The 17426-nt window shown below is 40.6% G+C and overlaps 2 protein-coding genes across 3 annotated transcripts; both read left to right on the top strand.

Moving 5' to 3' along the window:
- The first annotated feature begins 1832 nt into the window (after nucleotides 1-1832).
- irf6 (interferon regulatory factor 6) lies at nucleotides 1833-7784 on the top strand. Of its 2 annotated transcripts, none has more exons than XM_056438517.1 (8): nucleotides 1833-2034; nucleotides 2329-2507; nucleotides 3339-3534; nucleotides 3638-3727; nucleotides 3855-4106; nucleotides 4411-4803; nucleotides 6236-6354; nucleotides 6789-7784. In XM_056438517.1, the coding sequence occupies exons 2-8, from the start codon at nucleotides 2334-2336 to the stop codon at nucleotides 7017-7019; spliced, it is 1455 nt and encodes a 484-aa protein (XP_056294492.1). In that variant the 5' UTR covers nucleotides 1833-2034; nucleotides 2329-2333; the 3' UTR covers nucleotides 7020-7784. The 2 variants fall into 2 exon arrangements, with proteins under 2 accessions (XP_056294492.1, XP_056294491.1); XM_056438516.1 differs by having other exon boundaries at nucleotides 1834-2034; nucleotides 3629-3727.
- Nucleotides 7785-8785: 1001 nt separating this feature from the next.
- On the top strand, nucleotides 8786-16928 carry eps8l3a (EPS8-like 3a). Its single transcript, XM_056436638.1, has 20 exons — nucleotides 8786-8959; nucleotides 9668-9754; nucleotides 9866-9936; nucleotides 10031-10095; nucleotides 10180-10338; nucleotides 11635-11784; nucleotides 11884-11948; nucleotides 12028-12158; nucleotides 12252-12427; nucleotides 12539-12644; nucleotides 13127-13200; nucleotides 13289-13363; nucleotides 13773-13918; nucleotides 14344-14482; nucleotides 14582-14628; nucleotides 14705-14801; nucleotides 14911-15039; nucleotides 15466-15539; nucleotides 16014-16146; nucleotides 16237-16928. Exons 2-20 carry the CDS (start codon nucleotides 9690-9692, stop codon nucleotides 16246-16248), a joined length of 1914 nt encoding a protein of 637 aa, XP_056292613.1. The 5' UTR covers nucleotides 8786-8959; nucleotides 9668-9689; the 3' UTR covers nucleotides 16249-16928.
- The last annotated feature ends 498 nt before the right edge of the window (nucleotides 16929-17426 follow it).

Below are 17426 nucleotides of genomic sequence, written 5' to 3'. Positions count from 1 at the left end.
AGAAAAGGGACTTTAACAATCAAGTGCATCTTCTGTAAAAATAACACTACCTGCTACTATCACCATCTCCACCACTAATACTATATTTTGGAAAATGTACAGTAGTTCTGATATATATTTTAGAATAAACAATAAAAGTGTATTCATCAAATAATGTTATTTTCTTCCTTCCTAGTCTGAATCTATTTCCATTTAGATTGTGACTACTTATTTCAATTTGTGAGCATTTCCAATTGTCTTTTAAATTGACAACTTAAATCAAACTGGAAACAACACGCTAACAACTGATGCAGCTTTTTCACAACCCTGGAAAGCTTCAAAACATTATGCTGTTCAATCAAGCATTAGATTTACATTTTTAGGATTAGCTTTTCCTAAAATAAAGTTCACATTAGTTTAGTTTATGAGGCTCATGATGATATGTGAACATATTTTAAAGTGCTAAGCGATAAGCATATCCAATAATTATACATTGATAGATTTGTAATAATTCTTTGTTTTAATTAATTTTCTATTAGGTCTTCTCCTATTAACTAACTGGCTTTGGCTGACAGAATGACTGGAAACAGATCACAGAGTCCAGTACAACTTTTTGATGACTTTTTAGTTGCTATAGTTCCTAAACATTTTGACATTTTGTGACTTCAAATAAAATATCTAGTCCCGACCCGGCATCGCAGGTAATGATATTAATGTGGACAGTCTGGGAGTTTTGCCTTTTTCATTAGTGGCCTGAAAAGAGAAGCGTTTTAAGTATTCCAGACCGCAAAAATATAAGCAACGTCTGATTAGATTCCCTTCATTTTGTGGGATATTTTTTTTCCTTTTTTAATCTGGGGACACCTCTAAAGTACCTTTATGTTATCAGCATCCAAGCATAACATAAAGGTTATGGGATGCTGACCCTCAGGTTGGGAACATAGGCACATTGTTGCGAGGAGGCAGCTGGCACTTGGACCCAAAACAACCCATCACACCCAGCCACTAATGGCTCAGAAAGCCACCTATTTCAGAATGCAAATCACACAAGGCGACAGGCTTCTTATGGATATTATGTTGAAACCAGGAACCCAAAGGCAAATTTGTAAGCAAAGTCTGATTTGACTTCCTGGATGTCGAACACAGCACTCAAAGAAAGCCATGAGTAGTTTCAGGGAGTGGCTTGTTATTGTCGGGCTGTTTTGTTTTGTATTGGTGACAAGATCATCATCAACCGTCGCTGTCTCATAACACTTAGCAATGAATGATCTGATATTTTCTGTGGTCACTTTCAGATAAAACTATGTGTTTTTCTCACGCCCTTCAGAACAAAAAGATGCAGACAAATATATGCATAGAAAAAAAGCTTTGAATTGTATACAAATCAGCAGAGGCAAAAACAAAAAAGACGGTCCTAAACCCCCCAATCATTTTTGTTAAAGAATTATTTGGTAATTCAGCTCCCGTGAGAGAAAACAAAGTGTTTCCCTAAATGTCTAGGCTTTTATGATATATGCTTGTATACATCAAGGAAAAACGTCCATGAAAATGTGGTAAATGCTGTCAAAATGAATTTAGCAAAAAAAATATGGCCATGATCAAATAAATGAGATTTCAGATTTCGCTGACAAAGGCATTTGTTTATCTGTAAGATTCTAAACATTTCATAATTATTCATGATAAGAATACCTCTCTCTCGGTATTATGAGTTGAGGTTGGCTCACTGTGAAATGACGTTCACACATATAGTGTCCAGTGCTCCACGAGACGCTCCACTCAGCTGCTCACAAAAGGTGTGTCACCGGTGTGACGTCACGCACGTACCTGAGTTTCGGTGAGGAGAGGGGAAGGGCCAAACCGGAGGGAACAACAACAGCTCTTTGGAGTCCTCCGAGAATAATTTGTTACTATTCAATCCGGCTTCGTCCGAGTTAATATCAGTATGCTTTTTCTTTGAGGGAACCTGCATCAGTTTTATAGAGAAGTCGCGGTTTTATCTCCAGCTGCTGCTGGCGGGCAGGCCGACGAGGACTTCGACTTCCTGGTTTGCCACAGGTATGTGTGTCGTTCTTTAGTATCGTGTTTGGTCGCTTTTGTTTAAGTTTGGGATATATTCCACTATGTATTCTTATTTAAAGATATATTGACCTTCTATCCACGACCGAGCCGGTGGGCAGCTGTGGTTATATGGTGGGTAACTAAATAAGCCAAAGGTCATTCCGCCTGTCAAAGTTATTCGTTTTAAAATGTCTGTCTGTCACTTGAGTTTATTAAAGATGTCCGGCTGTTAAGACATGACTCACTGGAGCAGTCCGCCGTGAGACTCACCGGCGGGTGTTGTCCTTTCAGCCGGGATGTCGGTGACCCCTCGCCGTGTGCGCCTGAAGCCCTGGCTGGTCGCGCAGGTGGACAGCAGCCGATACCCAGACCTGGTGTGGATCGACCGCGAGGCCATGCGCTTCAGGATCCCGTGGAAACACGCCACGCGACACACGCCGCAGCACGAGGACGAGGACACCATATTCAAGGTGAGGGCTCTCATGTCGCCCCAGATGTCACGGGAATGAAACGAGTTCAGCTAAAAGAGGAATGTGTGTTCACCCCGAGACAGACTGGTCGATATTGTTCATCCCATGTTGACGCGAGGTTCAATTAAGTTTATTTGGTATAGCCCAATATTACAAGCTTTACAATCTGTACACATACGACATCCCTGTCCTAGGACCTCACATCGGCATACAGTTAATACTGGTTAAATAGAAAAACATCCACTATGTCTCTGGAGTAGCGTCTGTTTTATTTTAACTTGATCTCCCTTTCTAAAGCCTCTAACAGCCATGTGGTCAAGGAGGTAGGCTAAAGGGCATACTGGTTAAGTAGGTAGGACAATCAGCATTATGTCTTTGTTCATGTGGCTTCAATTAAAGATGTGAGACGGGGATGTTGGTGCATCCTGCTCCTGTTTCTCTCTCCTGTATGCAGTTCTTCCTGGACTGTGGACATTCCTTGTATGAGTGCATTGCGTTGTCTTTGTTCCTGTGCACACGCTTGGTAAAACTAGAACCTCTTGGTACTGAGCATCGAATGAGTGACTCATTGTCCACATGTATTACGATTAAGGAAGTCGTTCACGGTGCTGAGTCTGACATTTACTGGTAGAGCTAAATCGATATAGCTATAAATACGTTCATAACCATGTCTCATTCACATGATAAAATCATTGTCCATTATCTTGGATATTTCTTTGAACAGATACCTGACATGGTTCACCAGCTTCCTTTTAAAAACAAAAAGCAGTATAATGATATAGATCATTGGCTGTGAAATTGTCACCTCTGTATTTTAAAATGTTCCTCCAGGCGTGGGCTGTGGAGACCGGGAAGTTTCAAGAGGGAATTGATGAACCTGATCCTGCAAAGTGGAAAGCTCAGCTTAGATGTGCCCTGAACAAAAGCAGAGAATTCAACCTGGTCTTCGATGGCACCAAAGAGGTTCCCATGAATCCTTTGAAGATATATGATGTCTGCGACATCCCACCGCCCTCTATAAACCAAGGTGAAGAAGAGCTGCTTCGATCTGACTCACGTTCTTCATCCTCAATTACACATTTTCCTCAATTTCACATCCTATAGTAATGCTTACCCCACAGCCTCCTCAGACGCTGGTTCTTGGACTCCACATGAGGAAGATGGTGGTGATGAAGATATTCCAGATACACCAGAGTCTCTCCCTCCATACCCATCCAATGGTGAATACATTCTCCTCGCACATTACGCATATTTCCTGGCCCTAAATAAGAAAAGAAAAAAAGCAAAGTGGTAAAGTTTGATTTCTGTTAATTCAGCTAATTGATTATTTTCTCTTTCCTCATCTAGGCACTAGTCCCTCTCCTCTTATTATGTGGTCTCCTAGCTCAGAGTCGCAGCATTCCAGTTGTCCCCCTTCAAATGAGGCCTGGCCCAAAGAGGAGTCTGTTAAAATCTGGCCTAAAGAGGAGCCTGTGGATGTGGAGATGCACCCAACTCCCATGTTGCCTCCGGCTCCCCTGCCCGATCACTCGATGCAACCCCCTCCTCTACCCGACGCCTTTTTTGCCTCTCCAGAAATGTGGATCAGTTCCCTCCCGAGTAAGCGCTTCTTCTAGTATTGTTGAAATCCAGTGAACACCACACATCAAGAGACCGACCCCCGCAAAGCACTAACTTAGCCAGTAGAATATATTCAGTGCAACAAGCTGGTGTAATGTTCCGACACAGGCTGCAGCTTTGGGGATAACTACTGTTGCTCATCATGTTTGTATTTTCCTAAAAGATACAGTGGGAGAAATTGTAAGTTTATGTCGTTTGGCTGAACCGTTCCGGTTTAAAAAGCATAACTTGAGTTGTACGACAAACATGCTGTTAACACGTGTCTCCATTTGTCTCTGAGCAGTGACGGACCTGGAGGTGCAGTTTCTGTACAGAGGGAAGGAGATGTGCCCCACAGCCAACGTCAGTAACCCGCAGGGCTGCCGGCTGTTCTACGGAGACCTGGGCCCCATGGTCAACCAGGAGGAGCTATTCGGGCCGGTGAACTTGGAGCAGCTACGCTTTCCGACCACCGAGCACATTACCAATGACAAGCAAAGGGTTTTCACTAACCGCCTGCTGGATGTGATGGACAGAGGCCTCATCCTGGAGGTCAGCGGTCACGATATCTACGCAGTGCGTCTCTGCCAGTGCAAAGTGTACTGGTCTGGCCCCTGTGCTCCAAATCCAGCGGCTCCAAATCTTATAGAGCGTCAGAGGAAGATCAAACTCTTTTGCCTGGAGTCATATCTCAGTGGTAAGTCCATTTCTCGCTTGTATTGGAACAATTAGTAAAACAACTTGAGTTATATGCAGATTTGATTAAGATTATGGTCTTTCAATTCAATTCAGTTTATTTGTATAGCCCAATTTCACAAATTACAAATTTGTCTCGGAGTGCTTTACAATCTGTACACATAGACATCCCTGCCCCAAAACCTCACATCGGACCAGGAAAAACTCCCAAATAACCCTTCAGGGGGAAAAAAAGGGAAGAAACCTGGAGGAGAGCAACAGAGGAGGATCCCTCTCCTAGGATGGACAGATGCAATAGATGTAATGTGTACAGAAGGACAGATTTAGAGTTAAAATACATTCAATGAATATGACAGAGTGTATGAATAGTTCATAGTAGGCATATTCCACGATGGAGACCTCCACGATCCATCAGGCAGATGGTGGTGGGGAGGAGGAGGGCGGAGTCTCAACAGGACAGTGGCGTAGTCATGAGCAGGAATTCCACGACCCAGACGATCCATCAGGCAGATAGGATCTATGCCGTCTCATAGGGTCCGATGACCCCATGAGACGTAAAGTCAAAGGACTTCCGGGGAGAAAGCAGAGTTAGTAACGTGTGATTGAGAGATGAAAATTCATCCTTACGGAGAGAAAAAAGAGGAGATAGGTACTCAGTGCATCCTAAAACGCCCCCCGGCAGCTATAAGCCTATAGCAGCATATCAAGGGGCTGGACCAGGGCAAACCTGATTCAGCCCTAACTATAAGCTCTGTCAAAGAGGAAGGTCTTAAGTCTACTCTTAAACGAGGTGACTGTGTCTGCCTCCCGGACTGAAATTGGAAGCTGGTTCCATAAAAGAGGAGCTTGATAACTAAAGGCTCTGGCTCCCATTCTACTTTTTAAGACTCTAGGAACTACAAGTAGTCCCGCATTTAGTGAGTGTAGCTCTCTAGTGGGGCAATATGGTACGACAAGCTCCTTAAGATATGATGGAGCATCACCAATCAAGGCTTTGTAGGTTAAGAGAAGAATTTAAAAGTGATTCTTGATTTTACTGGGAGCCAGTGCAGAGCAGCTAGTGCAGGAGTGATGTGATCTCTTTTCTTAGTTTTAGTGAGAACACGAGCTGCAGCATTCTGGATCAACTGGAGGGACCTAAGAGATTTATTAGAGCAGCCTGATAATAAGGAGTTGCAGTAATCCAGTCTCAAGTAAGCAACGTGAACCAATTTTTCTGCATCTTTTTGAGACAAGATGTGCCTGATTTTTGAAATATTACGTAGATGAAAGAATGCAGTCCTTGAGATTTGCTTTACGTGGGAGTTAAAGGACAAGTCCCGATCAAAGATAACGCCAAGATTCTTTACAGTGGTTTACAGTTAAAGATTTTTAAATTGAAGAATCTCCGAGAAGGAATACTAATAACTAATAACTGTTTGCATGTTGTATAGGAGTGATAGCCCACCAGCGTGGCCAGATACCAAGCCCTCCTCACTTTGAAATTAACCTGTGTTTTGGAGAGGAGTGGCCTGATGGGAGGCCCAAAGAGAGGAAACTCATCATGGTTCAGGTGAGAATTGTTGTTTGTAACAAAAAGTTATGAATCTTAGTGGTCGTTGGGGGACAATAGAGGCTTCACTTTAAACGTTATCTCTGTTTACAAAAGTTAAAGTCGGTTTATAAAAGTTCAAGTTAACATAATAAGAATAGTTAACATAATAAGAATAGCAAATGGAAATATTGAAAAGCGTAAAATAATTTGTATGTTGGTTATCTTTTCAGAAATACCACAAGTGGAAAATATCTCATTAAAAAATGTAAAGGAAGTAGAAGCTGTTTTATTTTAACGTTAGCTGCAGCTGTTGACTCCTTTTTTCCACTCATGTATTGATGATGGTTTTGTATCTGTGTGAACCACAAGACAATCCGCTGTACCCTTTTCAGAGTCTCTGCCTGACTCATGCGGGTCCTCTGTCCCACCTCTGGCCCACCTCTGTCCCACAGATCATTCCAGTGGTGGCCCGGATGCTGAGCGAGATGTTTTCTGGAGAAAACACGCGGTCCTTCGACAGCGGCAGCGTTCGCCTGCAGATCTCAATTCCAGATATCAAAGACAACATAGTGACCCACCTCAAGCAGCTGTACTGCCTGCTGCAGAACCACCAGGGCCAGGATGGCTGGACGTTGCCCCCCGGCCCAGGCTTGAACATCGTCCAGACTCTGCAGGCCCAGTGAAGCACTGTGAACTCCAACATAACATATATCACTGTATGTTTCTCACTGCGACTGGAAGGTGCAGATTGTTGGCCAAGCAGTACTGATGTGGAACCGTATTTAGAAGTGTGGACACTATACTGTCGGATTCTTGTTCTTTTCTCGAGTGATATTCTGCGACGAGGCTTTTCTGTATATAAAGTAGTCGATCCTGCATCAGGTAGCAGAGACCGATGTGGCGGCTGCTCGGGCCAAAGTCCTGCTTGACGTAATGGAACATTTAACATAGTGAATGAGTTACAGGAGTCGCCCTGTGCCGTATTTATCCAAAACTGGGTCTGTGATTACTAATCTTTCCTGGAGTCGAGAAACTGTGCAGAATACCTTTTTATCTTGTTTTGAAACGACACAACTCTCATGGGATTTGTATACGTTGGATAAAATTAGCCAAATATGAATTAAGGTCTGACTTGCTTTTTCTTCTCTACATGTATGACTTAACAGCCCATTCTTATTCTGTTTTCTGGTCACCTGGCCTGCAGTCTTGTATTCAGTTGATTTATTTTTCCTTTAAATAAGGTTATTGTAGGTTATCTTTGAATTCACATCTTTGATTTTTAGGTCATGTATTTGTATCTAGGCAGCCATTAAACAACATTCATCTTTTTGGATATGTTTTAATAAGGATGCCACTGCACTTTGAGGTGCTGAATTATGTTTTACGTCTCGTAGAATTCATCCTGTGATTGCATGTTTATTTTATCAATAAAAAAAAGAACAAATACAGTAGGAGTTTATGAATTACTGTTAACACAGTAAACTTGTTTCTGGGCAGATAAGATTAAAATATATCAGCTTTGTGCAACGCATTCTTGTACAAACAGTATTTGTTTACTTTTTTGCTCCAAGTATAGCTTCAGGTTGACTGATTTGTCAACTGCAGCCACCTTGTGAACGTCTTCGTGAACCGTTGCTGACTCCCAGTGGTCAGTTTAATCCCAGCAGGACTGGGATGAGTTTAACGTTGCGTAATGTGTTTTGGTGCTTTGTGTCAGCATCCGTTAATGGTTTGAACCTCCAAAGTCAGGTTGTGTTTCGGTTACATTCATTTGATTTACAGCCAGCTAAAGCTGGCCAAATATATCACTATAGGGTATGAGTGACGAGTCATTGGAATAGGTACAGGGAACACAAACTGAAAAAGTTGTGGTTTTAATGGTCTTAAGTAACTCAGAAATGTATCTACATCTGGATTAATGCATGGCATAACATCCTGTATTATATTCTACAATTAAGGTCACAACCCTTATAGTTCAATACGGGCTGTGTCTTCAGGTATCCAGGTGAGCCAGAGCTCAGCCCAGGATGTTGGTGTTGGGACAGCGATTGCCCAAAAGTGCGCCAGACTTCCTTCAGTCCCCTTTTAGACAAGAATACAACAACCCCGTTGGCTGTGACGGGTATTTCTGAGTTGACACACTGCAATGTATTTATTCTCTTCTCTCTCTGTAGATATTTAACTCACTGTTACGTGATCCTGAAGAGTTGAAGACAGTTATCTCAGATAGGATGTGCACATTGTGGGTTTTTAATGAGGAAGAAGAATCAAAAGAGGAGTTGGAGCATTGTGGCTCAATACTCGTAATCACACAACATTGTATTATGAAAAGTGACATAATGCTGATAAGGCCCTCACATTTATTTATAGACCTGGATACCTGTAAGCTTCTCCAGGGTGATTCCCTCCATATCTGGTAACCTTTGCTCAGATGGGGAGCCACGCTGAAGGCTCCACTGCGTCGACTCAGATCCCACCGATCACTTGGCTGCTGGCGGTGGACTTTGCCCTTCTCCTTTATGAGGAAGTCCTGGGTGTTTGTCGTCGACTGAGGCACAGCATTAAAATATGAGTTGGACTTGTACTAAACAATAACACAGTCTTCATCGACCAGAAATCAAAGGTAAGAGCTTTTGACCATGACTCCACAATAAACTGGATATGTATTTGTTATATTTGTACATGATCGGTACTTAATGCTTTCTGTACTGTTCACATTTCATTTCACGCAATTCAAAGTAAGTCTACATCACGATGATCCATTATTCCTTATATTAACAAAATTAGATGTAATTAGAACTTGTTTTTTTACTTTTCTGACTTACTGTCAAATGTACTTAACCATTTACACAGCTTTTGTGTTTGATAAATGTTGAATTTGTTTTGTTGTATTCAAAGAGATAATTTACCTTTTTTGTTTAATTTGTGTTAGACACAGACGGTCTTTAAAACATGCAAACCCTTGAAATATACCAACAACCCCATGAAGATGTCGTTGTTAGGTTGATCACAGTGTTGTGTTGCTAGGTGACTAATTGATGACTATCAAGACCAGTTTTTAATTTATTGCTAATAGTCAGGGTGTTGTTTGAGCAAGGGTTCATTTTGCTTTGGACATTTGTAATAGTAGTGTTTTTCTCAATTACAACTGAACAGAACTTGAGTTTTTTAAGCTCCTGTCAGCTTTGAATAAACCCTGATGATACGACAAACTTTACCAAAATAAATACTTGATAGATTTATTTCAGATGCAGACTGCTGACACAGCTCATAGCCCTGACATTACATATTTATGGTGTGTGTATAACTCATATCATGTATGACATGGCAGGTGTGTCACGGCAGAGCTGAACATGTTGAGGAGCAACAGTCCCTTTGGCAATGACACCAGCAGCTTCACCGGATCAATCCAGTCCAAGTATGGCTTTCACAAATCAATGTTGTTGACGGATCAATTGATTGTTTCATTCATTACTTTATTCATCGGCAGATGATTAGTGTTGTAACTTGCTTGCATTTGTTGTGACAGTGGTTATTCTATGGATGAGGTTTCATCACAGGTGTCAAGTCTGTCGAGGCCCAGTGCAAAGTCAATTTACTGTAAGTTAACAGCCCTGCATTCAAGATATTTAGTAGTTACACCCATACTGTGTATGTTCATGACTAACACTGAGCTCTTGTTGATGATTAACAGTGCAAAGGATGGAGTATGCAGTATCAATAAACAAGATGATGAACAAATTTCAGTACAGAGTGGAGGTATAACATTATCCATACAAATGTGACCCTTTCTCAGTGATACCGTGTTTAATGTTGTGTTTGGATGCCTCTCTGCTGCTGCAGCACTTGTTCACGTGTGACCTGGACGGGAAGGGCTTGACAAGCGTAGCAGACTGTGTGCAGCGGCTGAGGCTGCTGGACGGGACGGGCCGTGTGTGGGGTCAGAGCATGCAGCTGGAGTTGCGAGGGGCCAACCTGCTGCTCACAGACATCGAAACCAAGGTCAGCAGCGCGTGAGGCCCACAGACAGGTGGCACGATGACGTTAAAGTCTGATGGGATTAGTCTCGACCAGGATGGCCCCACCCAGGCTATCGAGGTTCACTGAATAGTTCAATGTTATGTCACGTCACATTGCGTGGTTATGTCATGTGATTTTATGTTATTGCCTTTACAATCAACATATCTCAACTCAATTGAATACCACAGTTATGAGAGTATTGTGTTTTTTGTCACTTCAATTTTTGATTCGTTTAGACATATTAACATAAAACAAATACAAAAATGTCAGACATAAACATACAAATATAGATACACCTATATATATATATATATACACATATACACATACACGTACACAAAAAACAGGACACACTTTTATATATATACACACACACATGCACATACATGCATACATACATAAAAAACACACATACATACAAAGTATTATGTTTGATACAGTTAATAGTTAATTACAATCTTCTTTTATAAAGGTTAGACGTGTGGATTGAGCTCTTCGACAGTTCAAGACTGGTTTAGGTCACAACTTTTTGGGTTCCCTCTTTAATGTGTACCCCAGGGTTCATTCCTGACGCCCATTCTTTTCTGTCTGTACATATTTATATTGTCTTCGAACAAAACATCTGTTTTTACCTCTACGCGGAAAACACACAACTCTATATTTGAGAATAATGTTGTTGCATCATAAAAGTTTTGAAAGGCAAAGAAATATAGCCATGTTCAGATGGGGATCCAATCAGAAAACACTTTTATTACAAAAGATGTATTTTATTTTGAAGACAACAGTATATCTCTGCTTCACCTGATGATCTGACTCCTGTTGACAATCTTGTTAATTGCATTTTTGGAAATTGACGATAAGAAAGGGTCGAACGGGTTTTCTGTTCAAACCTAACAAGACAAACATTTAAAAATAAAATGAAAAGCTCATCTTTTAAAACTTACTTTTCATTGTAAACTTTAGCCATAGATTACTATACCCACAGTTAACCTTGCATTATTTACTTATTTAATTTCCATTCCTTATGAAGCACATTGAACAGCATCTTTACATATTGTAAGTACTTGTATTATGAATATTTAGATTAAATGAATACATTTCTATTGGTAGAATGGCGTTGAACCTTTTAGTTATAGACTAGATTACAGTGGTTTCTATACAGATGATAATAAACCTGAATTTGAAGATACTTCACCCTGTTTTTTTCTTTAATATGAAGGTATTTGAGGAGGTCCTCAACATGGTTTATGTTAATAAAAACCTGTTCTGTTTTCTCAGGAGGAGCTGGAGTCCATGGCTTTCAGTGACATCCTGGAGCTGAAGGCTGTGCTGGACGCTGGAGTGTTTAAGTCCCTGCTCACTGTGTCGCTCCGGCCTGAGGGGAAACACACCACCACTGTCTTCATGTTTCAGTGTGAGGATGTCCGGGTGAGGACAAACCCAAGGACATTGATCTTTCTGTGACTGTGAAATGAAATGAATCGGTGAGTTAATGTTTGTTGTTGTTGTTGTTGTTGTTATTCACAGGCTGACTATGTTCAGAGGGATCTCTCAGGAGCATTGTCCCGCAGGAGACATGATTTAAACGTCAGGTAAGAACTAACAGTTAGTGAAAACAAATACCTGAAACTTGATGCATTCATTCATTTTATTCCTCAAAATGCCTTTTAGGAACAGCAATGCAGGAATAACAGACAGACATCAAGGAATGACAAACCTTCATGCTGCTGAAGAATCTCATGAACCTAAAGAGCAGACGCCTGCAGTTGACCCAGATCCCCAGTGGATGGTTCCTGACTATGGTGAGTCAGAGCTTTAGGAGTTGTATAACTGTTGATATGATTATTAGTGATATAGTCAAAATCAACACATACCTTCCATGTTTGTTCATATAGAGGAGGATAACGTCCTTGAGCCGGAACTGGTTGTACCTCAAGAGGACGAGGAGGAGGAGGAGGAGGAAGAGGAGGCCTCAACTCCCAGAGAGGAAGTGCCATCACCACAGCACTCAACCAACGAAGAAGAACCTGTGTCTACCCCCCGGCCGTATACCGAGCTGGACAGGAATGTAGTGAGTGTATAACCTGTGACATAATTAGCCATTAGTTCATTTTCCACGTTTATAAACATTTACAAGAAGAGGAATGTGTAAATTACACTATTTGTCTTTCTTTCTTTACAGGATATCTTGAACCATCTTTTAAGTGACATAGAAATCTTCATGGGAAAAATAGCTGCAGTTGTAGCTAAAAATGCAAAGAAAAAGAGGAAAAAGAAAAAAGGAAAAGGTAAAATAATAAAGATATTGACTGAAGATATACATGTAGACTATAAATAAATGACAGTTCAATCATGAGAGACTTCCTTCGAATTTTACAATAATTTATACAAATGTAATAGTGCAAAGTCTTTGGCAATTGGACTCCATTCTGAAGGGTAATAGAGGGGTAGTAATGAGGGTCGCATCCGATTGTGCTGAAATGACAACTGACAGCAACAGAGAGGAGAACCGAGATTAAAGCTTGACAGCCACGATGTGTTTGGCTTAAGGAACTCGTGCAAAAACAGGTTGGTTACTTTAAAAAGAACGCACACAATCAGCTGATAGGAGAGAAAGAGACATTATAAATGAAAATGAGTGTAAAGTGACTGAACTTCCACTTAAGCTGCATAAGTTAGTTTGTAAAGGAATATTGTGAATACAAATGTTCATCCTATACAGAAAATCAATCACTTGTGACTTTATCATGTATTTATTTGGGTTCTTTAGTCATGGATGGTATGCCCCCTCCAGCAGAATTTGAAGTGGTTTTCCATAAGATCAAATGTGGTTTCAACCTTGTGGTAAGTGTCCAAAATCAAATTTTCAGACCTTCATCACAGTTTCCTGTCGTGCACAGTTTGTGTAACAGTAAAATGTTTCCCTTGACAGGGGGAGCTCAACGGGCTGATTAATAATCCCAGCGGCCCTGAATTCGTTCACTCTTTATTCTCTGCATTAGCATTCGTAAGTGACTCCATCTCCTAAAATTTAACTCAAACACAAATAATGTACGATTTTTTAGAATTTATAATCACCGTTAAAACGAATTTAAAATACACCTCAAACCCGGTTCTCTTGTCTTCTTCTTTTAAATAATATGTATAATTAGCTCATCCTTTCACATGTATTATCTACAACGTTCTCGTCACTTCATTTAGATATTTTCTCTTTATATTTTATACATTTTCTGTGATCTGTATGTTTGTAAAATGTGCTATTCATGAGATCGATCAATCCAACCAATGTATTTGTTTGATTTGTAGTCAAATCATCGTGGGCAATGTAATCTAGTGTGCAGACACCCTCGGGCCGTGCACCTGGCACAATTGCACGACGACTGCACAACAAAGTGAATTATGCTTTTCCTCTCCAGGTGGCATCTCACTGCGCCGAGGACCTGCCTCAGACCATCGTGGCACCGCTGCTGACGCCTCAGTGCTTCCGTTTCCTGAGTGAAGAAGCCTCCACAGAGGAGGACCAGCTGTGGCAGTCTTTAGGAGACGCCTGGAACATCCCCAGGTGAGCGCTGGACAGTGCTGGACCGAAGTCTAAGCTTCATCTCACTTCACATCTGCAGTAGCGGAAACTTAGTACAAGTACTGTACTAAAGAACAGTTTAGAAGTATAGTGTTTCCATTTTATGCTAATTTATATTTCTTCTCTACATTGCTCAGTAAATTAAACTTGTTACTGCATTCATTTGGCAGTTAAAGAGATGGAGATTGTACACGAAACACATACAATCAGAGAATAACTAACTACTTTGTGCCTGTAATATTTTTGACATTGTTGCATTGCTAGTTTTACTTAAGTAAAGCATTTGAATACTTCTTCAACCAGTGGACTACTGCTTATACACTCACATTTCAGTTGGGTTTAGTCACATATATCAAACTGCTGTGTGGAAGGATAATAATCAGTTGTGACTTTGACAATATTACCAGCACCAAATGGCCCGAAGATGACGAGGACATCCCAACATACACTCTGGAGTTCTCCGACGGCTGGCAGGCACCTGAGGCGACTGCAGCGCCTGAACCCAGGGAACCAATGAGAAGGCAGGAACAACCTGCACCCAGCCAGGTAAACCTTCACATCAAACACTCAGGGCTGATAGACAGTTTGGGGAGAAGAGAGAGAAAGATTAAGAGCATAACAAGACCATCTCCTCTTTCTGTGTAGACCTCCACCAAGTTGACACCATCACTTCTGCCCCCACAAAAGACACGGTACACACAAGCTCACAAAAGTAGAACTCAATATCATGCCGATGTTTTGCATTTTTGACGCCCTTTGTGTTTTCAGCTCAGGTGAGTCCAAACTGGGTTGCATATATGTTACGTATGACTTCATTGCAAGAAACAACCGAGAGCTCAGCGTCAGAAAAGGAGAAATAGTTGAGGTGAGTGAGTGACATGAAGCAACTTCTTTTTTTCTTCTATCGTAGTGGCATTGGTTACACACGAGGTTACTTCAAGACCTCGGCTCGTCTTTTCTTTGTCCATCCACAGGTGCTGGACATGTCCAAGCAGTGGTGGAAAGTGAGGAACAGCAGAGGGGAGGAGGGCTTTGTACCCAATAATGTCCTAGAGGCTCAAGACAAGCCACCGATCGAAGCGGGCACCACTCACACACCGCAGGTAACTTTAAACTCGATGTCAAAGGAAGCTTCAAGAACTTAGAAGGTCGCTGGGGGATTCTGGGAATGATAGTGAAGGAAAACAGCAACTTCCCTGCCAGAAAACCGTCTTCTCAAACCCTTCTTATAACTGTTTCCCTTTAGTACATTTGCACTTACTCGTTTCACGATATGCTTGTGTGTAATATTTCACTTCTCAGTGGTTTGGACCTTTTGCTGAAATGTACCCGAGTAATTTGGAGTATACATTTTACAAGAATGACAAAATGTGACTAAATAAATATGCCTGGTTGCTTTATTTAATATAATTTATATTGTGTAAGTATACAATAATGTACATGTACATTGTATGTGTAAATAATTAGTATATTTATACTTATATAATATGTCCTTACATTTAAGTAAAATCATTATTGTATTTTCCCAGCATGCTGTCCTCACAAAGAAGTCCAAGCCTGCAGAAGTGAAAGCCTGGCTGGAGGACAAGGGCTTTAGTAAAATGTAAGTCATCACATGTTATATAAAACAAACCTTTACAATAAAGCTATATTTGACTAATTCATTTAATTTGATGAATAAAACCTACTTACGTGAGGTGCTGGCTCTCAAAAAAAGTATATTCAATTATACCTAAACAAAAACAAGTTATAGTTGTATGTAAATGCCTCATTAAAGGTTGAACCTATGACTGACATCACATATAAAAACAATTTGATCAGTAATTCTTTTTTCCTTTTTTCTACACTGCTTAGGATGACTGATGCACTTGAACAGAAAGCCTCTTCTGCTTTGAGTTTCACAGTTTATACAATGTTGTAGTGCAATCCATTTTTCATTTTTAAATGAACTTCAGTGGCAACGTAAATGACCTGCACTAACACACACATCCACTGTGGTGAAGTCATGCAGGACCTCTCCTGTTCCCGTGAACCCCAGGATTGGTTACCAACAGACCAATGTCACTTCCTCTTGCAGCACTGTGCGCTGCCTGGGCGGGCTGAGCGGCTCGATGCTGCTGGGGATGACCAGAGAGGAGCTGAAGAAAGTGTGTCTCGAGGAAGGGGGGCGGGTCTTCTTCCAGTTACAAGCTGCCAAGTCCGCCATGGCTGTAAGTGACTCGCACCGTGCAGCTTCATTTGTCTCCACTCTGGTGTAAACACAGAAGCCCCTCTGACTGTTGTGTGCTTCAACACGACAGGTTGCCATTTAAAGGAGACCAACAAGAGAACTTCAGAGGACAGTGAGAAATCATCATGGTCCGAAACAAGTCACCAGGTCCACCAAATACTGTGAGCTCTCAGATAATATGAAAGCATAGGCTACAAAGTGTGGTTAGGTTTACAACTTGTTGGCATAATGTTATCCCCCGAAAAGTTGTATCAAATAATATCAATGTAATTTTGAAATGTATATTAGTCAAATTTTCTGGTGTCATTCAGAAATGTCCTAAAATCAAGTTATTAGATCAAGTGTTTAAAGTGCATTAGAAAATGTGTCCAGCAATACCATGATAACAGTGTATAGTAAGACATTTAGCAAAGTGTGTACATTATTTAACACAAGATGGCAAACGTTTCAAAATGTATCTCCTGGTATGTGGTCATAATTTAAACTAGAAATCAGTTATCGGACACAATGTTTTAGTGAATAAACATGCTTTATTTCATTGTTCAGACATTACAAATTAACCTTATCAGAAGCATCTGCTAAACACTGGCAATCCATTTCAGGCAATAATTTGTCTATAGATCAATGGACATACAAGTATGAAAAAGTCAGTGACGAGATTATGTAAAAACAAAGATACTTTATGAGATGTGTTAATTTTTCTTTGTTGTCTATGATAGTAGTGGACTGTTGGACTGAAATAAACTATTTAAAAAAAATCAATGCATGGAATTATGATGGACAATTTTCATAATTTTCTCATATTTTATACAAAACAATACAAATAATAAATTAATTCAAAAGATCGGGCTGCTTAGTCTTAGTTGATTAGTTGCCAAATCGTTGTCTTGGTCTAGTTGACTAATATTTCTTGAGTTGATTAGACATTTGTCTCTGCCTTTTTATGTCAAATTAATTATTTCCAGAGATGTACATATCTGAGGATGAAATTAAAAAAATCAATCAGTTGACAAAAATATGTCTTTGGTCGAGGACAGCCCTAGAAAATAATCATTAGTTGTGGTGTACTGTTGCTAAGGAGCAGCAACTATCTAGATTAATATTTGTGAGGTAGACTGCAATATGTTGTGAGTGCAGACAAGTGGCTCTGTTGTGAATGTAAAAGACACCATGAAGGCATGAAGGGGACATAAACACAGGATACATAAAGCTGAAGTCAGATTATAATTGTCTCTCAGTGACAAAGTGTTGTCATCAAAC

This window comes from Pseudoliparis swirei, chromosome 18 (genome assembly GCF_029220125.1).
Source record: "Pseudoliparis swirei isolate HS2019 ecotype Mariana Trench chromosome 18, NWPU_hadal_v1, whole genome shotgun sequence".
Lineage (NCBI taxonomy): Eukaryota > Metazoa > Chordata > Actinopteri > Perciformes > Liparidae > Pseudoliparis > Pseudoliparis swirei.
Note: the sequence above shows the minus strand (reverse complement) of the source record. Positions and strands in the feature narration are given on the sequence as shown.

Coding starts and splice junctions, on each gene's coding strand:
- eps8l3a (XM_056436638.1), top strand. CDS start 9,690: ATGTTGAGGAGCAACAGTCCCTTTGGCAATGACACCAGCAGCTTCACC. Junction 9,937..10,030: donor CAGTGCAAAGTCAATTTACT/GTAAGTTAACAG, acceptor GATGATTAACAG/TGCAAAGGATGGAGTATGCA. Junction 12,428..12,538: donor CCGAGCTGGACAGGAATGTA/GTGAGTGTATAA, acceptor CTTTCTTTACAG/GATATCTTGAACCATCTTTT.
- irf6 (XM_056438516.1), top strand. CDS start 2,334: ATGTCGGTGACCCCTCGCCGTGTGCGCCTGAAGCCCTGGCTGGTCGCG. Junction 3,535..3,628: donor ACCGCCCTCTATAAACCAAG/GTGAAGAAGAGC, acceptor CTTACCCCACAG/CCTCCTCAGACGCTGGTTCT. Junction 4,804..6,235: donor CCTGGAGTCATATCTCAGTG/GTAAGTCCATTT, acceptor CATGTTGTATAG/GAGTGATAGCCCACCAGCGT.